Genomic DNA, 26,919 nt, shown 5'->3' on the forward strand with positions numbered 1-26,919 from the left:
CCGAATTGTACAAGTATGTATTTCAGGGCTAAACTACTGATTTCCATTGTATACATCGCAAATCGTATATCCTTGACCTTCACAATATGAACATTTTGCTCCCTCCTCCACCCAATCCAAGAACTTTTATCATTCAACCCAATGATTACTGTGTAAAATCATCTCACATGTTCTTCGATGTTTGGTTCGCCTGTTCCGTCACATTCTACACATGTAAACACTGCCACTTACTAAATGCCATTGTTGTTTAATTTTCTTTTAAAAAGTGAACGAAGATACACACGCGTATGAAGTAGGGTTGGATTGAGTGCAGTGAACTTGAATCGTGACAAAGTCAGAAGACAGGCAGGAAGTACCTGTACATAATATGTCGCCATCCCCTCGACATGTAAGGCACCCTGCTGAGGTACCTGCCATCTTGCCGTCACCACTTTTTTTTCTTGTTGGTTATAAGTCTAGTAGAATCTTCTCAGCGATTCTCTCTTAAGAGGAAAACTCGACGGCGGGATACCTCTACTTCTTACTGCCTTCTTCTTTCACTACTATTTGTTGGATCTCTGATATGTCAGTTGCAAAAGTAACTGTAGCTCCATTTGCATCTTCCTAAATAGCACAACCAACTCAACCATTAGAAGCATCATTACAATGTTTCAAGTTGCTAGCTAAAGCTCAACCACAAAACTTCGTTTCCAATTTAGCAGAATAGTTAGAGATTTATGTCAGTTTCGCAACTAAGTATGAGTGCTTGTTTTTCAAAAAGTACGATTGTTTATTTGGTATATGAAGGCACAATTTGCTTTAAGTTGAACAATCAGACGAGTTTTTGGTTCCTAACGATGCAAACTGTTATTTTTCACTGAAGTGAGGCATGCAAGTAAATGACTTATCAAACCATTATGTTAGTTCGAAGCATGATTCCGATGGATATATTGATACTGAAACTTAAAACATCAGTTGTTTCCTTTTAGTAAAGGTTGATGCAGTACATCCCGTAACTAATGTATGAATGCTGCTAGCCTAGAACCTTATGTTCCCAACATACCTTTGGTGTAGTCGCCCTTTTGTCATCTGCACCCTCAATTTGTTGATCTGCATACACAAGAAGTTATGCAACCACTATTCTGTCTTGAGGAACGTCTAAGGAGGCCTGTTGAACAAGTTATTACAAGTTCAGTAACCCACATAAAACTTTCCACTGCCATTGTTTTATTTAACCTTATTGTTCTGAAATTTCTCTCTTTACAAATGATGCGCAGTCACATACAACGAATCTGAAACTTACTTGCCAAGTCTTGACATCATGTTCTGTCCTGCTTGAGAAGTTGGAAAACTCCATGTCTTCCTCACCCGAATAAAACCCCAATTTTAGCAATGCTTCATGTCATCAACAATTCAAACAATCGAATATTGGAACATGTCTAAATGCAGAATAAGAAAGAGAAACCCAATTGCAAAATTTTTACACCTTTCTAGTTTCTACTATGAAAGAGTTAATGCATTTAGTTAATTGTAAGCTCAGGAATCGTAGAAACCAAAAAAATAAAACTCTCATTTCAAAAGTAAGCTGCATTGCTTGAACCTCTTCACCTTCCAATCCTTTCTGCAAAGCACTTCTGCACCTTGTCATTTTCCTCTTAGTAATCACCTCCTCCTGAATCTCCTAAATTTCTTGATGATCCAATTCCACGGTTTTGGGACTCAACCCTGTATCCGCTATCAAATCCTTCTCCTTGAGCATCTGAAACAAACCGGTGACGCTGGCAATGGTGTCAAACTCCGACACCATAGAAGCCCCTCCTCTTAGTACTCTCTGGCGTTCGAGAGCCTGGATTTTGAGCTTAAGCTCAGCAATCTCATGGAGGAGTGTGTCGTGATCGCACACCCAACGTTGTTCCTCCTGGAGCCACTTTTGCTCCTCACAGAGCCATCATAGCTCTTTGCAGAGCCACTGGGCTTTTTGCTGTCGTTGTGAGAATAATTTGAAGAGAAGCAAATGATGTTGAGGGGTTTTAAGGATTTGAGAGAGAGAGAGAGAGAGAGAGAGAGTGGGGAGAAAGAGTAGTAGTGGTGGCACTTGGGGAGAAGAGGGGGAAGATGAGGTGAAGAAAGAGAGTGAGGGAGGAAGCTGCAGACATCTAAGAGAAATTACAAACAAAAATTGAAATAAAGAAGAAAAAAAAAGAAGATATGAGCGGGTGAAGAGTGAAAGCAATGATATATTTGAGTGGATATCAATCAAGTGCTCTCCCAATTGTCACCATTTGGCAATTGCCATTGTAACCGTCCAACGGTCTTTTTTCCTCACGACTTTAGCTAGTTTTTTCGGGTCTATTTTTTGCTCACCATCCTTAAGTAGTGTATTAGAACCAAATTCAAGCACTGCTGCAGACGGAGGAAGTGAGCAAGTCCGACTACCTGTAAGTAAGCAAACAATCGAAGTCAGAGCAACAGTAGGTACCAGCCAAAGGCTCTCTAACGGTCAAGTTAGTAAGCAATATTGAGATTCGAGCAATGGGTAAGAGAATAATGAATGCATTATGGAAGTGTTACTAGAGATTTGCCCAAGATGAGGGTATTTATACTAGTCGGGACATAGGCGCTTTATGATTTGGAATTCGTATTAACCGAGAGAATCCAAGAGGAAATCTAAGGTTAGATATTGTTTCCTCATATGAGTGTGATTACTTGTGGCACACGTCAATCCCTAAATTTTAGGAATCTCCAAGAATATTGGAGGCCTTTTTGATCCCTAATTGGATTAGGTTTTCATGTGTTGCAGAACAAGAATGGTTACTCTTAGCGAAATCAGTGGACTTCACCTACCTTTCCAGAGTATAGCAAGATTTGGTGGCATTACTAGTCCATTTGAGCAGCTCAACCTGATTTGGAGTTGTTGAGTCCATGACTGGACTTCAGAGATACGCATATTCTGATCTGCCTTATTCTGGCCCTGGAAAATCATGGTTCCACAATTGTCCTTAACTATACATCTGATAGAGCGTTCTACTTGATGATGGATATTTTTTACGACCCATGCCTAATTTTTTCTATTTTATTCTCCAAAGGTGGGAAATGACAAAAATGTCCCTTAGGCTAAGTGGAATCTTATTTGTAGCTCAATTTGTTTTTGTTTCCTTTCCTGTTGTATATTTGTAGAACTCGTCGATCGATACGAACGCGTGAACACAAGTGGATCCAAATTTGAAGCTAGAATGAAGATTTTACAAAATATCGAATGTCAAGGGCAATTTGGTAATTTTACAAAACATGGAATGTTAAGGGCAATTTGGTCTCAACAGCATTGAGAAGAGTGCGTATGGAGTCGCAAAGGGTGATGTCGTCAATGATGAGAAGATAGAAGAGTGTGAATGGTTTGGAGACTCTCGACTCTGGGAGAGAGGATGGGGTCCCGATGGACTAGGGTAGGGAGAATTAACGGTTGAAATTCCATTCATTACATTTAGAAACAAGTTGGTCCAACGTCACTTTATTCTAAATATTAGGACTCAGCCCACCCCTAAATATCAACGCCGTGTCTTGCCCCAATTATCCTCGAAAAAAATTGGACCTGTTCCGTACCCGCCCTAAACCTTGTCTACCCATCCTAACCTACGGTTCCTCTACCCGTTTGCCCACCCCCAATTTTAATGGAATAAGATAGAAAATCGAAGTCTTGACCCCATCTTGCAAATTACAAAAACTTGAAGGGGGTAAAATAGTATGCCGATGAAGTGTGGGTCGAGGCGCCCCCATTACCCGCCACTGAGATTTCTGTAACATCATCCCCCTCCCTGTCCGACTCTCAGATTTTATGCGAAATGGAAGACGATAAAACCCTAATCAAACAATACGATATGGAAGACGAGAAAACCCTGATCAAACAACAGCAGGAACAGCAAGAGGAGCTCGAAGACGAGGAATTCCGAAAAGAGTTTGAATGCTGCATTTGCCTGTCAGTTTCTGAATCTATTTATTCAATTTCTTCAATTCTTGCAATTTCATAATTTGTTTGTTTGTTTCACTGATTAGGTGTTTAATTTACAATCAGTTCGCTTGAAATTTCATTTATTTGTTTAATTTTTATAATTAGCTGCTGGCAAGTTTTGTTTGATGATTTAGCACTTTATGAATATTTTAGTGTATGAAGAATTATAGGCAGCTTCATCACATGTATTTTTTAAAACTGAGTAGAATAAAAGCATGATTCTGCTGTCGGTTAGTCTGATCGAGTGAGCTTAAATTGGCTATACTGGTTGCTTAATTTATAGTTGAATTAACTTTTTATTCTGCGGTTTTTCGTGATAAATCCCTAAAGGCGATTTCTTTTACTTTGCAGGGATCTTCTTTACAAGCCAGTTGTATTAGGTGATGAATCATGCCATTGAACAACATTTTGAAATATATGTTTCATTCCCTTTTTGATGACTTTATGATGTTTGCAGGTTGTGGCCACATTTCATGCTTCTGGTGTGTCTTTAACACCATGAATGCTTTTCATGAGTCCTATTGTCCCATTTGTCGGGACCCATTCAATCATTTTCCGAGTATCTGTCAGTTGATGCATTTCTTGCTCCAGAAGTTGTATCCTGGAGTGTACGAAAGAAGAGGAAAACAAGTGGAAGGTGTGCTTTACCGAATCTCTTGAACATTTACCGTCTTGAATCTCTTACCATTTTGTATGATTTACTATGCTCACTACTTTCTATCTCTACTTATAGACTCACTTTGCCTTTGAAATTGTCTTCATAAAAAGTAGTTTTTTTATGAGCACGAATCCTTTAGAATCTACATTGGTTCCGCAGAGTGTTAAGTAATATGTAAGGGCTGCTTGTGATACCAGTAAAATGATGGAGAATATAAGTGAATTTTTAGGTCTTGGTTCACTATGTGGGCATCACACTGAAGTTCCCTTCAAAGGAACAAGTCCAAAAAACTTCCGATAGTAGTTGTATTCATTCATCAGCATTCTCCATTGAATTCAAGGGAAGAATTTATAAAATTAATAGGCGTAGTCCTGCTAGACAAGGGAATTTAATAAAGTAAATGAGAAACTAATGACAGAAATCTGCTCCAAAGTCTAATCCAACCACAATGATAGGACTGAATAATGTAGCTTCTTCTTCCATCAATTTTGATGGTGTTCTGTTATCCTTTCAGGAGTATAAGTGATCATAAAAAGGAAACCTATTAGTTTTGCACCAAAGATCTCAAAAATCCATGATTGCAACAAATGGTTTTTACCTCTATGCCTTGGAGAGTGGCAGAATGGCATGGGATTGACTGGGTTTTCTGGAATATGGTACTTTGCAAGTGCAAAGTGGCCTTTCGTTAAACTCAAAATTGTGCATTTTTACTCCTTTTAGACTGCTGTAACGTATAATATGTGTATATCCTGGTAAGTAATTTCTGGAAACTGATATGGTTGTATCCAGATCCGTTGTATCCAATAAGACAAGACATCTCTATATTTTGTAGGAGTGGATGAAGGGTCACATAACCTTCAACAAATTATAGTATTTATAAATAAAATTCATATTAGAAGTGCAATAATGGTTTGGAAACCTTCAAACAATGGTTAGGCTCTTTTAATGCGATGTGCTGGTGGATAGTAGATTTGGAAGTGTTACATTGTCTTTTCTGTATCATTTGGTTCTTCTGTTTGGGGTTGACACTTAAAGAATGATGTTCTTTATATTGATGGGTGTCCATATTATTTTGACATTCTGAATAATCATACTTTGTGCTGAAGCTTTAGTTGATTTGTATGGCAGTTGCAATCTCACAGAGTATGTGTTAAATAATTTATTGCATTTCTTCCTTGGCTCTATCAGAAGAAGAAAAGGAAGTTGGTTTCTTCTCGCCTCAATTTGATAATTCACTATCCGGGTCACATCGTATTGAGGAGTCAAATATTCTGGGCAATGTTCACTCAAAGAACTCTGAAAGTTGTTCTTCTGGGGTAGGACAATCTTCCTGACTTGTAAATTCTCCAGGAACAATGTTAGATTATGAAGTTAATATTTCAAGCCCTGCAACAGAATGAAGCTACTGGAAATGCAGCAATCCAAGAAGGCTGTTCACGTGATTGCAATCTTGGAAATGGAACTCACCAGAGAGTTTCTGTTTCTGATCTACTGTGTGCTGCATGCAAGAACCTGCTCTTTCAACCTGTTGTTCTCAATTGTGGTCATGGTAACCATATCATTTAACTGTATGTTGTAGTCAGAGTTATGCGCATGTGAATATATACTAATTTAGACTTTCTTTTGTGCAGTATATTGTGAGTCCTGTATCAACATTCCAGCTGATGGAATTTATAAGTGTCAGATTTGTCAAAGCATGCATCCGAAGGGGTTCCCTAGTGTTTGCGAAATTTTAGAGCACTTCTTGGAGGAGCAATATCCTGAAATTTATTTGCAGCGACGAGTATCATCACTAAAACGTATGACAGTCTTAAGAATTTTTATTATTTTGATGCTTCTTTATTTTCCAATAGCATTATTATTATCTAGAATAGGAGCATTGATTATGTCTCGGAAATTGGTATTGTAACAAAACCGGACTGTTCTAAGCTATAACTGGAAATTAAATAAATAGTCAAATATCTTATTTAATAATCAGAGTTACAGATCGTTCTTGTTTTCCATTTTCTCCTAAAACCAAATTTCTTTTGGTAAAATATTACTTGAAATTTTTAAAATTTTTGTTTATATCAGGCATCTTATTTTAGTCTTATCTATAAATGGTATAAAACAGAGAGAAACATCATGTTGGAAGATCGTTCAGATTCAGGGTTTGAATTCAATATTTTAATGTTGCACTCAACTATGTCGATGATATAATTAGTCATAGACTCATACTGCAGTTATATTGATTTAGTACTACCGATGTTTCGAGTACTCTTTCCTTTTTCTTCTTAATTGCTTTTCCTGCATTTCTTATTTCCGTCTTGTTTCTGGCGCTCAAATGAGATTAAATTGATTTTACGTTCAGTGCATGTTCGTCAACGTGCTGACCAGTCATCTTCGACACTTTCTGATGAGTACTTATCTTGCTGGGCTGGGCAGAAAGTTCATTACGGAGTTGGTTGTGATTGCTGTGGGGTAATGTCCTTTGTCCTTCTTTAATTCATATCAACTTTACATTTAGGAATAAGGGCCAGGGGCTTGCTTCATTTGTTGTTAACTTGATCTTAAAAGTCAATGGATCAAACTTAAATTTGTAGGTCCCAAGAGATTTTTCTAGCAATTACCCAATACTGTAGGAGATGGGTGTGGGGGATATCACCTGTTCGGAGGATATCATGTATTATGGTTCATTTTTGTGAAAAAATAAAAATAAAAAAACCACTTTTCTATTAGGAATTGACTCGTCAATGGTTGTGTCCTATTTTATTAGGGATTGTATTAGGAAAGCTAAAGGTGCACATCTTCTTGTCCTACAAGGATTAAGAAAGAATTAAGTTTTCTTGTACAATTAGATTCAGAATCCTAGAAGCAGAAACGCTATAGGAATTTAAGTGGACTTCCTATTCCAAATAGAATGGGAGTCCTAATCAGTAAATAGGTGTGTAACCCGCACCCTATACTCATAAATAGGGTGCAGCAAGGGGCAAAGAGAACAAGACCAAGAGAAAGAGAGGGATTAGTTCTAGGGTTTACAAAAGCACTGTTTACTCTCTATTAATTAAAGAAGCTGTCATTTCTCTATCCAGATAACCACAACTGGACGTAGGCAAAAAGTTCTGCCGAACCAGATTAAATCTTGTGTGTTTGTAGTTATTCTCTATTCTCTGAGTTTAGTCTATTGCCAGATACATTAAAGAACAAGATCTAGAGTGGAGTCGAAAATTATAACATTTTCCCCTGCACTGCAAAATCCTATAAAGTTTTTCTTTTCCAAATTTTCACCAATATCAAATAATAAATTGATATTTCTGGTATAAGAGTGTTCATGATATGATGCAAGTTAAAGAGAGAAGACTTAACTGGACATTTTTGAGAAGCTGGCTGACCAGTGGAAAATTTGGAATGAATTATTTGATAATCAAATAAATAATATGCTATGGATACATTTTTCTTGTTTTGATTTCATGTATATAATCACTCAACTAGTTTGACCTGTGTCTACACTTCTGCCACGTCTGTACTCCTTTCTGTAAGCAAATGGGGTGAACTTTTAAGCATTCAAATGATCAGAGTATGGGACACAGTTGGAAACAATTGTTGTGTTGATAAAGTGTTCAGAAAAGAATAATTTAATAATAAAATAACTGGGAGTTCCCCGCAAATCATAGTAAGAAGTGCTGTATTATTTCTTGTCTTTTGACTTGTAAGGCACTATGCTCTTCTTTGCAGGTATCTCCAATTATTGGGGAGAGGTACAAATGCAAAGACTGCGTGGAGAAAATAGGTTTTGACTTATGTGGAGCATGCTACAATGAGCCTTCTAATATCCCTGGCCGATTCAATCAGCAACATAAACCAGAACACAAGCTTGAGCTTGTACCTCCAGGGAGACTACCTGTGCTTCTCTATCAATTAGATGACGACGGTGCTGTGTTTCAGGAAGACCTAGAAACCGTCACTGCTGCTCCCATTCCAGAAGATCCAGAAAATGGCCCTAGCAATGTGCAAAATGGTTCTCCTGCTTTTGTATTCTCAGCTGATAGCTCTGTAGATCTGGATGATGATTCTGATGGCAGTGCTTTACCAGACTTAATGCAAGAATGAGAAGGTACCAACGAGCCTACAGTCTAACCAAAACAGCAAATCATGTGTCCATTTTTTTATGTTTGATTTGTTGAATGAGAATTCCCTGTTTCGAAATTGTTTCTGCATGTTTATAATGTATGTTTACAGCCAAATTCAGCACAGAAACACTGTTATAGTTTGATAGAAAATATTTTCTTTGCTTTTTGTAAAAATGCAACTCCCATCTTCTTGAAGGCTGCTTTGGTTTTTGCTACCGTAATTGCTAAGGTGCTTTCTGGTAAGTCACCCTGATTTTGAAGTTTTAGTAATTCCTCCCTCCCTTGCTGCTATGTAGTATACAGTAGGATCTTTGGTTTAACTGTTTCTGCCAGAAACTAGTTTCAGATAAATTCTCGTTGTCTTTTTTAAGTTACTTTGATAGTACCACTTTCTTAAGAGTATTTGATAACCATTTTGATTTTTGATTTTTGTTTTTTATTTTTTTGCTGGAATTTTGGGGGGGGGGTTGGTTTCAACTTTTCAAAATCATTAATTTGTTATTTCACTCTTCCCGTTAAATTTTTCATTCATGTCTTGGACATGATTTGGTTTCACGGTTATTTCGGACTTTTTAATATTATAAAAAGCAAACGAGGATATATATATGTGAGTTGGGATGAGTGAGATTTCAAGGAGCATGTGACTGCTCACGTGTGGGTTATACAATCGGTAACCCTAATTATGCAAGAAGATTGATGGGATTCGTGGGTAGGATTATTGGCTGTTGAGGAATTAAACAGGTTTTTTTATAAATCCTATCCGTAGAAAGGAAGTTTTATTACAAAAGTTAACTACAAGATGAAGCCCACAAAAAAATATTAACAAGACAAAAAGGGGCCATCCAAATTTTGATATAGAGCTCCAGAACATTCCAGATTGCTCCCACTACCGCAATAGTTCTTCCCGATCACCCAAAACCGATTTCCCAAATCGATGCCACAACTCCCACCAAGCAGCATCGTAGAGATGAAATGAAGTCACACCCAGTCTCCCAGCCACGAACGCTGCACCGGTCTCAGCCAAAAATTGAAAGAAGCCCGTTAGATTACAATGGACAACATCGCCAACAAAGGTAGATAGAGAGAAGGAGGTGGTGTTGTAAACACCCGACCCGGCATAACCAGAACTCTACCCACCTTCTCGAAAGAGCGCATCAAAATGCGTTGAAAGCCGATTGCAGATCAGATAGAAAAAGAATGCCCATAAGGTATAACGGACTCGTTAAAATAGGAAGGATAGATGGGGAGAGAGGAAGCAAAAGGAACGGAAGGAGGAAAAAGAAAGAAAGCGGCCAGATCTTCCACCGACCCTTGCCACGACGAGAGCCGGCAGCAATGAAATCGACGGGTTGGAAGCTACTCACACTAATGGTGGGAAGGACTCTCAAGAAGACAAAACCTCTCACACTCGGAGAGAATGAAATTAAACAACTTTGGTACCAAATAATATATGCATACTAGGAGAGAATGAAATTAATGCCTCTCGCATGCATGTGAGCGGGTGCGGAGAGGCTAGTATGCATAGTATTATCTGGTACCAAAGCTATTTAATTTAATTCTCCCCGAAGATGTGTTGTTTTAGCTATTCTTATATTTCTTAAGTGATTATTTTATAAATTGTGGGTGTGTCCATCACAACAATTTCTTATTATTTTCAATCATCTAAGTTAGTACCAGTTTGGTACTGCTTAAATTTTTTTTAAAAGCAAGGATGAAAATAAGTTAAGCTCAATATTGTGTTTGGTAACTCAGCAACAAAGCACTTATTTTCAAAATTGCTGCGAGAAATAGCTAGAAAGTGGAAGCAACTATTTGCTGCTTTCAAAAACTAACTTTTTATCTTAGAAACACGGGTGAACAGTAATGTTTAATGAAAGTTTTCAAATGCCGATCCCACCCTCACCCCTCGTGTTGTCCTCTTCCTTGCTCTAGCATCTCACTAGTTCTTTCCCTCCCATCTCACTCATTCACACCCAACTCGTCGCCCCAAACCCAATCCCCAACCTGAAACTTCCTTCCTCCCAGCGATCTCTCTCGTTCTCCAGGTTGCGTTCTCCGACTCGGCGTCCTTCCTCTGGTAAGCTTCTCTTGTCTAAAATTTCGTTATTTATTTGTTTGTATTTTTAAATTTGGGAATGGGAGAGTGAGTGAAAGAGGGGTGGGAAGAGTGAAGGGATGAGTGTATGGGTGTCGGGAAAAAAAAATGCGGATGGAGGGTTAGGAAAAAATTAATTGGGGAAAGGTGATATGGTTTGTGGAAAAAAATTAATTGGGGAAAAAATTAGGGTTTGTGGAGGAAACAAGAAAAATTGAGAGAGAAGTAAGAAAAATTGATTAATTCTCTATTCATTTTTTTTAAAAGGTCTGGAGGAAACATGTTTATAGTTGTTGATTACATTTTTTAGATTAATTTCTTGTTTGTCATTATCTCAATTGCTCTGTGAACTGCTCTGAATTGGTCTGTGAACTCTGCTTCTAATTTATCTTAGGGTTTAGGTATATATTCTGTAGTGAAAAGGTGTGACCTTGAACCTCCCCTTAAGTGTATAAGCCTACCCATCCTTCAATTCTACAAATACATGTAGTAGGACCGCTCTGCCTGCAACAAAGCTTGTTGTTCGAGCCGCTAGAACTGAGTCCAAAGGGGTCTCTCTGGGGTTCCGAGCTCCCAATTTTGAGGCACCACATATATACTTGTTCTTTTTAAATTGACCGTCTTGTTGAAGCTTATGAAACTAGGAGTTCTGCAAACTCATTGATGAGGCCGCTGCATATAGGCAGTAATATTCTGGAAGTGATAGCGACTATTGCACAATTGCCTGGTAATGAGCCACCGAGTTATGGTTGTTTGCTACATGTTTATTTTGTAGTGCAGAGAAGCGAGAGGTGTTTGCCACGATAAAAGATCCTGAAGTCTAGCTGACTTGGTTGAAATACATGTTCAACAAACAACAATAAGGAGCTAAAACTATGAATTAGGACTATGTGTGGTTTGTACTTTGCATTAAGGTTATGTGTTGAATGTTGCTTGTATGTTGTGTTTATTGAATGTTGGATTATGATTTCTTGTTAAACGTTGGATTATGACTTATTCTTGAATGTCGGATTATGACTTCTTAGTGATTGTTGGATTATGGCTTGTGGAATGTTGAATTATGTGTTAGGTTACATGTGTATATTCAATATGAACACCTCTGATGATGATGTTGAGGATTTGGAGGATGGTCTAATTATATGTGCTGTACCGAAAGCTGTTGAAACATATTATTTAAAATATGTCCACAAAACTCCGTGTATGAATTCTTCCCAAACAGGTAATATTTGGTTGATGGAAGTACTACAAGGAATGATGTGCGATGCTATAGAATGTTTAGGATGAACAAAGATGTCTTTTATAGATTATCCAATGACTTGTAAACTAATTATGGATTGAAAGGTTTAAGGAGAATGAGTGCAACTGAAATATTAGGAATGTTCTTGCATATGTTGGGACATGTGTGAAAAATAGATTAGCGCAAGAGAGATTTCAACATTCTGGTGAGACTGTTGGTAGATATTTTGTTGCTATATTGGATATCGTATGTAAGATGGCAATAGATATTATCAAACCGTTGGATTCGGAGTTTTGTGGCATTCTTCAAGAAATAAGGAGAGATACAAGATACATGCCTCATTTTAAGGTAAAGTTTGACTCGTCTTCTAACTTATTTGCAAACTATAAGTGTTTGCATACTATACGTGTAGGTTGATGGTTTTCGTCTATGTTATTATTTTTAGGATTGTATTGGTGCCATAGATGGAGTAAATGTTGAGGCTTCAATGCCACCTCCGGATCAAGTTCTATACATTGGTAAGAAAGGAATGTCGACTCAAACCTTTATGGCTGCATGTAATTTTGACATGCAATTCATATTTCCTTGTGCCATATGGGAAAGCACTGCACATGATACAAGGGTTTTTCTATCCGTGCTACTGACAGACCCCGACCTAAATCGAGGCATGTTCGCTGTCACGTGAGGGTGACGTAGGTGATAATGATATGAAAATGTGAGTAATTAAAAACCAAAACGAACTAATTTACACAACGTAAGTATAGAAGTGCGAGTGAAGATGTTTAAAGCACAAATACACATTATCACAGCATGGATAACCTAAGTGCAGTCCAGCAGACAAAATATTAATTATACAGTATATGAAAAAAAACCCTACATTAATTGGAGTCTATCAAAATTGCCGTAGAGTCCTCGTAAGCCACCAACACGAACATTTAACTAAAACCTGGAGGGGCACAAAACAGAAAACGTGAGTGGGCAAAAACAAAGCTTTTAAAAACCTTTTCACTTTTCAAAAGTAATAACCCCTCACCATAAAACCCGTATAATTTCCCAAAAAATAATAATACATATGTATTTATAGAAATCAAGCTCGAGAGTAAAGAAAACCAAGTATATGCCATGTCACTATCTCAGCAGTAAATATGTAAGCCAGGTGATATAAATCAATGTAAAAGTTATATGCTAGCCGTAGTCACCTAATGTGACCTGTACGGCTGAACCTATTGCTCATCAATCCAGCCGGAGTCACCTCATGTGACCTGTACGGCTCTAAACTTGCACATGAGTCGAAACCACCTAATGTGGTCTGTACGCTTAAGTGCTATGATCACTTGAAGGTTGCGACGAATTGCAAGTCACCTACGAGTCAGAACCACCTAATGTGGTCTGCACAACAGGCTGGCACCTGACTTGAATCCAAGTTGAGAGTGTGGTAAGGGAGGTGAACGATCATGTGAAGGCTAGGCCCTGGCCACGGGCGAAGCACTAACACTGGGGTACATGACAATGAGCTCTACGTGCATCAACTCATAATCAACTACCATGCAACCATACCGTCAATATATACTCACCTAAACTTACCTGGGCCTCCGTAGCATCATGTAATATTATGCAAAGCTATACTAATGCATATGCTAAAATGTAAAGCAAATACGACATGGCATTTTAAATGAAATTCCATTTAAAGCAAATTATGGGAAACGCCTATGTGTGTGTGTGTGTGTGTGTATAGATAGAAAACCAAAAGCCCACTCACTAGTATGTAGCAGGTCTAAATCCCCAATTCTCGCCCGGCTGCGCTCGTCATCCGGAAACGTCTCACCTATATGTGAAACAACTATTTTAACATTAATTCTAAGCACATAATCAAAACGGTGTAACTTCTCATACTTGCTCAATTGGGGTGCTTGAATATACCATCGTGGCCTACTCAACACCATGAGCATCCCTATATTTTTAGAATAATTTTCCAATGACCCACGCGTCGGCCACGCGCAGTTACTTGCCTGGCACATGGACGGAATATTTAACGCCGTTAGGCAATATTCTGTTAAATAGTAGCATATACCGTTAACTTTTACCTGACACCGTTAGTATATTATGTCAAAGTTGATGGACTATTCTCCTTCCTTCTCCTATGGTTCACCAGAATCCAGCGCTGGCCACCGCTGCATTGCCCAAAACTGGAAAATCGTAAAACTTCAATATCTTCTTCATTTTTTAACCAAATTCCACAAATTTTATATCAATTTGAAACCCTAAACTAGTAGAACATGATCTCACCTCTTAGAGGTCCTAAAACCGACGAAAAATGGTCTGAAAATCCTTTGATATTCTGGCTAAATCTGCAACTCGTGGAACTAATCTATCCCGATGTCCAAATCTTCCCAAAAATTGGTCCCAAGTCTCTATGGAGTAATTTTAAGACTCCTTAAGCTTTAAAACTCCGTGAAATAACCACGATCACTGAGGACCAACAAAGCACCACGCCGGAGCTCTTAGGTTCTCGGGTTCCCGTGATCCGTTCTTTGATCCAATGGCACGGATGGGTTCGTGAAGTCACCAAAAACACGTTGGTGCAAAGCTCAAGCTCGATTGATGAAGTTTGGAAGATGTTTGAGGGTTAAAGGCTTGGATTGTACAGACAAAAGAGAGAGTTCGAGAAAGACGGAGAGGAAGAAGGAGGTTGGCATGTGTATGTGTGTATGTGTGTATGCCTCCGGATTGGGCAGAAATAAAAGAGTAGGGCCCTGATTGGTCCATAAGGTTTAAGGCTAGCAATTTAACTCAAAACAAACCCATAATTCTAATTGGACCCAAGAAAGTAGGAGGTATGATGATTGGTCCATTTCCTTAGCCCGATTACACGATCGTTTATTCGTAAGATTTTCGTTACGAACCCAACTTGGCCTTAAATCATGTCAACACTCTCGTGACATCAAGTATGATTTAATTATGTCAACAAGAAAATAATTTAAAACCATATACATACGTCCACGTCACTACAACTCGAGGGTAAACTCGTCCTTTCCACACATTCGAGGATAAATATATATATTAATTCGAGACGGGTTGTCATAACCTACCCCCCTCGAAATTTTGGTACACTAGCATACAACATATCAATATCCATAAAACAATTGTGGATACAAATCTCGCATATGATCCTTCATCTCCCAAGTAGCCTCTTCCACTGAGTGGTTCCACCACAAAACTTTCACCATGTGCACAGTTTTATTTCTAAGAACCTTATCCTTCTAGTCTAAGATCATCATTGGTTCTTCATCATATGTCAAGTCCGGATTAATTTCTAGTGGCTGAGCAGGTATCACATAGGATGGATCAGAGACATAATGATGAAGCATAGAAACATGAAAAACATCACGCACCCATGATAATTTTGGAGGTAACTCAAGTCTGTAGTTGACTTCACCAACTCACTCGGTGATCTGGTATGGTCTAATGTAGCGAGGACTTAACTTACCTTTCTTACCAAACCGTATTACACCCTTCCATGCAGATAACTTCAAAAATACCCAATCTCCAACTTTATACACCCTATCAATGGCGTGCTTGTCAGAAAGGCTTTTCTATCAATCCTGGGCCATTTTTAGGTCAACTTTAATTACCTGAATATTCTAGGTAGTCTCATCAAGAATCTCTGGGCCCACTAACACCCTTTCACCAACTTCTGACCAACATAAAGGAGTACGACAGGATTTACCATAGAGTGCCTCGAAAACTTAGAAGTGAACCTACGATCCCGATCAGAAATAATACTAACCGGAACCCCGTGGTATTTAACAATCCCTGCGATAAATATGAGGAATCTACTGTTCACCTTTTCTTCGATTGTTGGATATCTAGGTAGTTGTGGAGGTGGTTAAGCCATCTCCAACTAAAGGGTCCAGAGGGCCAGAGGGCCGAAAATAGCCCGAAAACCGTCTCCAACCGAGGGCTAGGCCAGAGGGCCTGTGGCCCCCACGAAATCTGAAAGGGCCAAAGGGCTGGCCACATGCAACTAGCCAGCCAGCCCGAGGCTAGCCAAAAATTCAAAAATCATGTCGGTTATAACCGAAAGGAATGCTTAAACAAAAATTTGAATCCAACGGCTAGCTGACTAGCCGTTGTATTCAAATTTTTTTTTGTTTTTGGGTTTTTTACACCATTTTTTTTTAATTCTTAAAAATTCTATTTTTCCCCCCTATAAATACCTAAACCATTCATTAAATTTAAGTTCTAATTTTTTTGGATTTTTGGGCTAGTTACCGTTGTAGTTTTTAAATTTAAGTTGTTGTTGGATTTGAATTTAAGTTGTTGTAGTTTTTAAATTTAAATAATAAATTATGTTTGGCCCTATGGCCTTTTGGCCCTCGGTTGGAAACGGTTTTTTGTGACAGGGCTAAAACGAGCCCTATGGCCCTTTAGCCCTCGGTTGGAGACGGAGGAAAATATGGCCCTATACTGTTCATTAAAATATTAATATCTTAGAGGGCCAGAGGGCTAAAATGAGCCCTCTGGCTAACCCTCGGTTGGAGATGGCCTTAGCATGTCGATTTGGTACCTCTTTGTTTTTTTGTTCCTGATTTTCTGGCTATTTTTTGAGATGTCTAAATGCGTAATCCTTTTCCCAACAGTTGCACAGTCTTTGCATTTTGCAAGTCTTTCTACTATTTCGGCAATTTAAAAAGCTCGAAATAAGTTTATTTTTTAGGGTCGCCAAATCTATTTTCATCATCTTTGCATGTCTACCAGTTCTAGGATTGTTCATGGTTGGAAGTTTATTCCTAGTTATTCTCAGGGTTTTGACCCTCGTATCATTTCTTCTTTGGGGATCCAACCTATCCCTCGCAAGGCGTCATCTATTCTTCCTATAATTTATATTCTTCGTGGTTTCCTTGGATTAAACTTAATACAGATGGTTTGTCTAAAGGATATCCTGGTCCTGCTACTTGTGGAGGAGTTTTCAAGGATTACCATGGTCAATTTCTTGGTGATTTATGCCAAGGGATTAACCATCGCAACTCTTTGTTTGCAGAATTATCAGCAATTATTATTTGTGTAAAGTTTGCATATCAGCGAGGTTGTCATTTGGCAGGAAAGTGACTCTTTTAGTGTAATTCTGCTCTCAATTCGGATAATTTTGATCCTCCTTGCCTCTTCGATGCAATTGTCTATCTATTTGGATTGCACTCGGAAGATGACTTTTTACGCTTCTCACATATCTCGCGAAGGAAATGTTGTTGCATACAATTTTGCTAACATGGGATTGTCTTCTCCAACTTTAGTATTGCATGATTCTCCTCTGTTGGCAGCTCGTGCTACTTTGTTTTAAACTATGATGGCTTTCCTAGCTTCTACTTCTCAACTTAATATGCATCTCAATATACAGGTTTGTCTCACTTTTTTTTTTTTTTTCTTAACCTTGTGATGTTACTCCATTTGTTTTGCAGGTTTATACCTTTAAGTTTTGACACACCCCGACCCAAAATGTCCACTAAGATCCCAAATCGAGCTGTGCTGGCCGACACCTGGAAGGTGAAGAAGTCATAAAGTGTGATAGTGTATAAAATGTGAATAAATTAAAACCTAAAAGTGCTTAAATACACGAGTGCGTGATGAGCGGGTCTAGACCCATTTCATGTGTGATACAGAGCATAGGTATAGTACAGTAAGGTAAGATAATGATTATACCATCATAAGAAGACATCTGTACTGAAAAGTACCATGAATCCTTGTTGATACAGAACTCTGCTGCTAGAACCTGGAGGGGTGCAAAAATAGAAAATGTGAGTAAGTGAAATAAAACTTTTCAACCCAATTTCAATTACCAAAGGTAGTAACCCCTCGCCGTAACACCTGTATAATTTCCTAGAAAATAATAGGCGTGACTATAACTCTAAAGTTTAACCAAAATAACCGTCTCATAGTTATGCCATGTCATATATCTCAACAAGAATAAGTAATCCAGGTGAAATAAATCAAAATGAAATGTTATGTCAACCGGATCCAACTATTGTGACATGTGCGGCTGAACCAATAGCTCATCAACATGCTAGTCGGAGTCACCTCACATGACTTGTACGGCTGCATCAGTAGCTCATCAATCAATGCTAGCATATAAGTCGAAAGTCACCTATAGTGACCTGTACGACTTATCCATATCTCATCAATCAATGCTAGTTAATAGCTCAATAACATGTTAGCCAATAGGTCAATAACATGCTAGCCTATAGCTCATCAACATGCTAGCCAATAACTCATCAACAAGCTAGGCAATTGCTCAATAACATGCTAGTCAATAGCTTAATAACATGCTAGCCAATAGCTCATCAATATGCCAGCCAATAACTCAATAAGTATACCTGCACACGAGTCGGAACCACCTAAAGCGGTCTGTACGACAGGACTGGGTGTAAATAAATACGCTCAAGTGCTATGATCACGTGAAGACTGTGTGAATAATCGCGGGTCACCTACGAGTCGAAACCACCTATTGTGGTCTGGACGATAGGATAGTGCACCTACCTTGGATCCAAGGTGAGCGTAAGGTGCGGGAGGTGAACATCATATGAAGAACTGTGCCCTGGCCACGGGGGGGAGCACTAACACCGGGGTGCTGGATTATGAGCTCTAACTGCATCTAATATAACATGTACGACTCATGGGCAACCTGTACGACAAGGTCGGAGTTGCCTATTATTGCAACATGTACGACAATGTTGAAGTTGCCTAAAACATAAATGTAGTCATGCCATAACTCCATCATTTTAACCAATACTATAAACTCACCTAAACTTACCTGTGTGTCCTGCGTTCACCTTTGCACTTCAAAGTATTCACAATAATTATGTGCAGATAATATACATATGGATATGCCATGATGCAATCTAATACTCAACCATAACATAGTGTTTCTAAATATATATATACAACATGGGATGAAATGCATAATCTATAACGCCCCACTTCTAAACTATTTATTTTTTGGAATAATTGTCGGTGATAAGCCCAACTAAACACTAGTTTAATTAACTATCATTACTTACGTTTCCTTACTTTAATTTCTTGATTCTTCACACATTGATTTATGACCAAAATTTAACCACCAAATCATAAGGTTAAATCTCACATTTTCCACCAATGTCCCTCACATTGCTCAATTCCCCAAACAAGGCTATTGTCTCAATTATTATATGGTTGCATCTAACGTCTTGTTAGACTGCCTACGTACCCCAAATAGGGATCAAGCCATTCGTAGTTCGTACTAGTCCTCCAAGGCATTCACAATAATTATATGAAATATTGATGTGATAAATAATAGCACTCAAATTAAACCCTCTTATTGACAATTGTAGTAAAGATGTAAGTAGGGATCGTTCTAGGCCGGGGATTAGGAGAGATTGCTAATCCAATAAAACTGACTCAAGAATACAAAACTAAGCTTGAACACACTTAAATAGACTCAAAGACTCTTAACTAAACTTATATGACTCAAAACAAATTGAAAAGACTCAAAACAACACAAAACAATGAAATAGACTCAAACTAGACTATAGGACTTAATTTGGACGAAAATAGAATTGGTTTTGACTCAAAACACTTAAAAACACAAATTGGACAGATTCTAGCTATTTAGACACAACAAAGTAAAGGGGATTGGGTTTTTGGACGAATTTAAAGTTGAACAAGTAACTTAAAGACTTAAACAAAGTTTGGACGAATTTGGGGAAAAACTATGGATGATTAGCTAGCTAGAGGATTCTTTTCCACACTTGATACATTTGAATACAAATTGATTTCTAGTTGCTTTCTCAATAAACCACGAACCTCAACACCCCAGATTAACCGTGACATCACTAATTAATCCTCAGATTTTCCTTTAGTTATTGGATTGGATGACATCATTCAACAACCCAAAACATTCTTCAAAAGTTCCCTACATGACATCATAATAGAGATACAATCAAAGATCATTACGTTCTATGAAAATCATAAGTATTGACAAAGCATTCGTAACTATGACATCATGATACTCATGCCAGGAATTTAACTTAACATGATTGTGATAAACAACCTTAACTACTTGTGAATATAAGTTTGTAACAATTATGTGAAACTCCCTTATATTCTAGCATCAAATTCAAGCATGCAAACTAAGTAGGCCTCCTTAATCAACGTACAAGAATAAGTTCTCAATCAAACGATTAAGTAAATTGCATTCACAATTTATGAAATCACAACTGCAATTAATCAATTTATATCACAAATATAATCATGGTTTCAAAGCCTCCCCTAGCTAAAACGGGTTTAGCCTCTCATGTTCACAGCAAAACAAAGAAAACTTAAATTAAACATTGAAAACAAAAGATAGATTACACCTAAAAAAGTTCCAACAATCCAACTTAAATGCAAATACATCCAAGGCTTCTTCTATTCTCCTTCTTCCTTGCTAGGCTATGGCACAAAGGTTTTGGGGATGATTTTGGATGTGTTTCTGGGTTAGGAATGGCTTGGGTTGGTAAAAGATTTCGGCAAAGTAGAGGAATAGTGTATGGATGTGTGGTTGAAGGTATGAATGTATGGGGATGGTGGAGAATGAATGTAGGCTACAGCTTGATGTGTGTTAGGATGATGGCTGAATGAATGGAGAGTGATGATTTATGAGTATGGATGTCTAGATGGCAGGTTGTGTATATGAGTGAATATATGTGTGTATGGTGCGGCAAAGTGTTAGGAAAGGTCATTGAAACTTAGCTATTTTGTCCAAGAGCATTAAGGGTCAGAATCTCCTCAGAATAAGTAAATACCATCAGAAATTAAAGGAAATAGGAAGGTGACATGCGGCAAGAAAAGGGAAGGAAAGATTAAAACCAGAAATTAGGAGAGAAAAGGAATGTAGGGTGCGGCATTGACTAGGATTAAGAAGGAATGTGATCTTGGGACACAAAATAGGGAAGAAACGATCTCCTGGCACGGCAAGGATTTAGAATGGGATAGGAATGTGTTTAAAGGCTGAAATTAGGCAAGGATTTAGACTACCTTGTGTGGCAAGGAATAAAGAAAGGGAAAGGGGTACGGCAAGGGCTAGAATGGTGCAAGGAAGGTTTAGTTTGTGTCCTAAAATGCATAAGAGACCTTCAATGTTGCTGGAACTTAGAGACATTTAGGATTAGGAAAGGTCAAACCAAAATAAGAAATCTTGGCTTAACTATCCTACTTCAAGTAGGAAACCTTCTTTGATTATGAATCCTTGCATCTTTAGGTCTTCAAATTCATCCAATCCTTTTGCTCCAAGCATATGCTATCCATTCCAAGTCCAATTTTGCTCCAAAAGGCTCCAAAATGCACCTTCTTGCTACTTTAGCCATATGGACCTACAAACATACAAAAATAGCTTAAAATACTAAAATAACTATGAACTAACAACATAAATGTAAAAAAAAAAGCTAAGTCGCCTAAATATGCTCCTATCAAATGTTCAATTTATAAACGTTTGTGTAGATGTCAATCTTTTATATATATATATATATATATATATAGAGAGAGAGAGAGAGAGAGAGAGAGAGAAAGAAAGAAAGAGAGATATACGATAGAAGGGAAAAGACCAACTCACCTTAGGTCCGCGCTACAGCTCCCAAGCACAAATATCGAGACGTCACGAGCGATCTTCACCTAGAACAATTATTCAGTCATGTCTCAGAACTCTTATCCATAGAACTCATAGTTTACATAAAACACATCCCAATGACGTTCTAGAATGATTTGAGATCCATTGACCAAAAGTCAACCGTCGGTCAAAGATCAACGGTAGGGTCCACAACCCTATATAACTCAATCTGAAATATCCACATCTCGGATTTCCAATCCATAACTTGCAAAGATCCACAACGTGCTTCTAAAACATCATACTAAAGTTTCATTATGATCCAACGGTTGGATCTCCGCCAATCGTCAATTCAAGTGGCGGTCAATGTTTTATTTTACAAACTTACAAATCTAATTCAGGAAGATCCATATGTCAGATTCCCAATCCGTAAGTTTCTAATATTCTCAAATATTACATACCATAATGTATTAAAGTTTGATGACGATCCAACGGTCAGATCATCAATTCATGCAAGGACCTCGTGGTGGCCAACTAGGTGATCAACTACGAATTTTCATTAAAACACTAAAATTTCACTATGAAAATGACAAATATGGAATCGGGTCATCAAAATAAGCCTACGATGGTCATGTGGGGTCTCAGCCCACGCGCCGCAGCGCGTAGTGGCTGGCTGTCATGGTTCGTTGGAAAAATTCAACTATCTCCTAAAATTCTCAAATTTCATAGAAATGAAGATCTCAATGAGAGGAACAACTTTCATACCTATGGCCAAGGCCAATTTGACCGAGAAACACCTCAAATTCTCCTAAATCCGTCTTAAACCCTAAAATGGGCGAGCTTTGATTCTCATTCCTCGGTGTTCCAACGCCCCTACAACTGGTTGGGTCTTGTTCCTGGGTCCAAGGGAAGTTGATTTAGGGTGATAGTGGGTAATGAAACTCACCGGAACGGTGAAATCGACTTCGAACACCTCTGGTGCTCCGGCACTGTTCTTGGTGATTTTGGACTTAACAGCCCACGAATTTGGGTGAAGATGGAAGATGTGGCAGGTGTTGTATGGTGATGATTCGAAGGAAGAAATGGCAAAAATCGCCGAAATTTAGCTTGGGTGGCGCACAGGTGTATGGACGGGAAAGCTGGGCTTTCCCCCCCCCCCCCCCTTTTTTTTTTTTTTCTTCTCCTCTCCTTTCTGTTTGGTCAACCTTCTTTTATTTGATTGGTCACTTTTCTTCCCTTAAAAACCGATTGGCTTCCTTCCCATAAAATGGGAGCTTAAATTATTTATCTAACTTTAAATAATAAATTTCAAACATCTATAACTATACCGTTATAATCCGGACTCGCAAACAGCTTTCGCCTACGCATTCGTACCAACAAATACTACGAGGATACACTAAAAGAATAAGTCTCACATCTCGTCAGTGGTAAAGAAATCATAGAAAAATCCTTAACAAACCGTCGATAATACCCTGCTAATCCAAGGAAACTCCTCACCTCATTGACGGTTCGCGGTTGCTCCCATTTCTCCACAGCTGCCACCCTTTGAGGATCCACCAAAATACCTTAAGCTAAAATAACGTGCCCCAAAAACGCAACTTGGTCTAACCAAAACTGGCACTTGCTACACTTAGCATACAATTGGTGTTCCCTCAACCTTTTCAACACCAAGGTAAGATGTCGAACATGCTCCGCTTTAGACTTAGAGTACACTAGAATGTCGTCGATGAAAACAATAACAAATCTATCCAAATATGGTTGAAATACTCGGTTCATCAAATCCATGAAAGCAGCTGGTGCATTTGTCAATCCAAATGGCATAACCAGAAACTCGTAATGACCATAATGAGTCCTGAACGCCGTCTTAGGAACATCATCCTTACTAATCTTCAGCTGATAATATCCAGACCTCAGGTCAATCTTGGAGAATACACAAGCACCTCGAAGCTGATCAAATAAATCATCGATACGTGGCAACGGATAACAGTTTTTAATTATCACCCGATTCAGTTGCCGGTAATCAATACATAGCCTTAAAGTCCCGTCTTTCTTCCTCACAAACAACACTGGAGCTCCCCAAGGTGAAGTACTAGGCTGAATAAAACCTTTATCCACTAATTCCTGCAACTGAACTTTCAATTCCCGTAACTCAGCGGGAGCCATACGATAAGGAGTCAAGGAAATAGGATTAGTACCTGGAACAACTCAATAGTGAACTCCATGTCTCGATCTGGCGGTAACGCCATGTCTCACCCCACACTGCTCACCTACAAAAGTAACCACAGATAATCCAGGACGATGGAACGTAACTATTTTCCCGTAACAATCAATATTGGCACGATAGAAATGCAACCAATCTGTGCCCAAAATCACATCAAAGTCAGCAATATCCAACAGGATAAAATCGGCTAGCATAACAACATCCTCCACAATCACTAGACGTCCTGGGTACACACGATCTACGATACATCTCTCCCCTCTAGGCATAGCCAACTCTAAATCATACCCTAGAGGTGTGGGGCGAGGTTGCATCACTTGAGCAAATGTATGAGAAATCACAGAATGTGTAGCACCACAATCAATTAATACTCTAGCAAAATAACCTAGGATATTTAACGTACCCATGATCAAATCTGGATTGTTTTGAGCGTCTTGCAGAGAAATGTTATGAATACGCCCCTGGGTCTGCTCGACCTCTGCTCATCTGGCCACCACGACTCTGAGTACCACGCCCCTGACTGGGCGAACTAGGTTGCCTCGAAGACCCCGCACTACTCGAAGCAATCTCCCCCTGCTGCGTCTGTCCTCCCTGAAACCACTGAGACCCGCCAGCTGAGACTGGAGGATACGGCATATAGCCACCCGAATACTGAGGATAACCATCCTGAGAATATGGATCCTGGGGATACTGATACTGTCCTGGGGCATAAGGAACAGCATCGCCCTGATAGTAAAAGGCACCACCTCGACCCGTCTGCCCATAGCTACTAGGACCAGGAATCTGCTGGATCGGTGCAAGTGGTGGCAAGAAAGTCTGCTGTGGCTTCTGCTGACTCTGGGGACAATTTGCAGCCCGATGTGCCATTTGCCCACAAGTAAAGCAACCACTGCTGCCATGCCTACACTCACCAAAATGCCGATTATTACACCTGCGGCAAAGTGGGGCCCTACCTCTACCACCATCACCCTGTCTCTGGCCTCTAGCACCACTAACAAACCTACCACCACAGCCCTGACCAGTGGCGCTAAAACCACCGCTAGAAGAGCTAGAACTAGTGCCACCCCTCTTGAAGTTTTGAGTCTGACGAGGCCCTAACGACGCTTGACCTTTACCCTTATCATCTTGCTTCTGATTACCGTCTTTCTCTTCCTCTTCACTCTCGCTTGACATATTTTATGAATCCTCAATTCTCAGTAGAATCTCATAAAACTTCTGGTAGGTATCACAATGGGTAGTGGTCGCCATTGAACGCCACTTCTTCTTAGTGCCTAAACGGAAACGACGAAGCATCTCCGCTGGATTGCCAGCAACATCCGGATGATAGCGAGACAAATCAGTGAACCTCCTGTAGTACTCATTTCCTGTCAGCTTCCCCTGTCTCAACTCAGTAAATTCCTGCTTCTTACGGTCAATATACTCCGGTGGTACAAACCTCCTCCTGAACAACTCATTGAAAACATCCCAATCAGTCCTCTCCGCTGGAGTCAAACGACGAAGTTCCTGCTCCCACCAGGATGCAGAATCCTTACCCAAAAACCACGAGGTCGTCTTTACCCACTTCTCGACAGAGAGATTCCCCTGATTATGCAAAACACGAAACGTCTTCTCAATATGCTCTAGCCACCGCTTCGCACCCTCAAAGCCCTCGTTGCCTTCGAACTTGTCCAACTTCAAATTGTACATAGTCTCCAGAGGAGTCCTCTGGGGAGGGCGGACCACCGAATGAATAGCTGTAGCGATAGCTTCCCCCAGCTGAGCTACATCGGGGAAACTAGGCTCAGCAGAGCGACGTGGTTCCTGACGGGGCGGCATAATTCTGACAAAAGACACCAAAACCATTAGAATACTCACAAAAGTACAGGACTGCGAAAACCTATGCTCTGAACCCGACCGAGATCAAAGCATGCTGGTCGTCACGTGGAAGTGACGTAACCATGTGCACAGTGCGGAAGCTAAATAAATAACAATAATAAATGTACGAATAAATAAATTCCGGATTGACACAAGGTAAAGATACACATGTGCAAGCAAAGTGTAAAAACAAATTTCAGAGCACGAAGACCTAATGCAGTCTGGGAGAAAACGACACAACAAAAGTACACCCGAAGGTGGTCCTACATTGGTGACGGTTTGTCAGATATGCAGGGGAAATCCTCAGGGAATCCACCAAACGTGCTAGCCAACTAGAACCTGGAGGGGCGCAAAACAAAAGTGTGAGTGGGCAAAAACAAAGCTTTTCAAAACAAGTTCCAACCCCTCGTCGTAAAACCTGTATACATCCCAGAAACATAATATACATATATATAATCATGCTCGAAAACTGTGCCATGCTAAATGCCTCGAATATATGCAAGTGCTCAGGAATGTCAAAATCAAGGCTATGAAAACTATCAGTCGGAGTCACCTAACGTGACCTGTACGGCTGAAACTAGAGCTCAAATCTCCATCTCACTAACTATACCTGCACACGAGTCGGAACCACCTAAAGTGGTCTGTACGACAGGCCTGGGTGTAATATAAGTACGCTCGAGTGCTACGATCATGTGAAGGATGGGCGAGTGATCGCGGGTCACCTACGAGTCGGAACCACCTAAAGTGGTATGTACGACAGGACTATGCACCTAACTTGGATCCAAGATAAGCGTATAGTGCGGGAGGTGAACATCACGTGAAGGACTGTGCCTTACTCTGGGCGGGAGCACTAACACTGGGGGTGCAGGTTATGAGCTCTCTATGTATCTAGAATCACTACTGAACGTAAATGTAAATCATACTCACGTGGCACTTACCCATGCGTCCGCATTGCCAAACATATATATATATATATATACACATGCAACTACTAATGCATAAATGATGGCAAACAATAGACATGGCGTAATAACGAATAAACGTCTCAAATTAATTTTTGGGAAAACATGAGTATATAGGTATATACGGAAAACCAAAAGCCCACTCACTGGTATGTAGAAGGGTCGTAACCCCCTTGCCTTGAGTGACCACG

General features: G+C 39.4%; 1 protein-coding gene and 1 pseudogene across 1 annotated transcript; one reads left to right on the forward strand and one right to left on the reverse strand.

The window, feature by feature from the left end:
• Window positions 1-33: 33 nt before the first annotated feature.
• On the reverse strand, window positions 34-2,962 carry LOC137735968 (protein disulfide isomerase pTAC5, chloroplastic-like; annotated as a pseudogene).
• Window positions 2,963-3,675: 713 nt separating this feature from the next.
• Window positions 3,676-8,947, forward strand: LOC148691535 (E3 ubiquitin-protein ligase PRT1-like). The gene is made up of 8 exons (XM_088682188.1): window positions 3,676-3,952; window positions 4,337-4,365; window positions 4,443-4,622; window positions 5,832-5,959; window positions 6,039-6,192; window positions 6,275-6,442; window positions 6,994-7,103; window positions 8,358-8,947. Exons 1-8 carry the CDS (start codon window positions 3,819-3,821, stop codon window positions 8,730-8,732), a joined length of 1,278 nt encoding a protein of 425 aa, XP_088538314.1. The 5' UTR covers window positions 3,676-3,818; the 3' UTR covers window positions 8,733-8,947.
• The last annotated feature ends 17,972 nt before the right edge of the window (window positions 8,948-26,919 follow it).

This window comes from Pyrus communis, chromosome 13 (assembly GCF_041283825.1).
Source record: "Pyrus communis isolate YQ-2024b chromosome 13, ASM4128382v1, whole genome shotgun sequence".
In the NCBI taxonomy this organism is placed as follows: Eukaryota; Viridiplantae; Streptophyta; class Magnoliopsida; order Rosales; family Rosaceae; genus Pyrus; species Pyrus communis.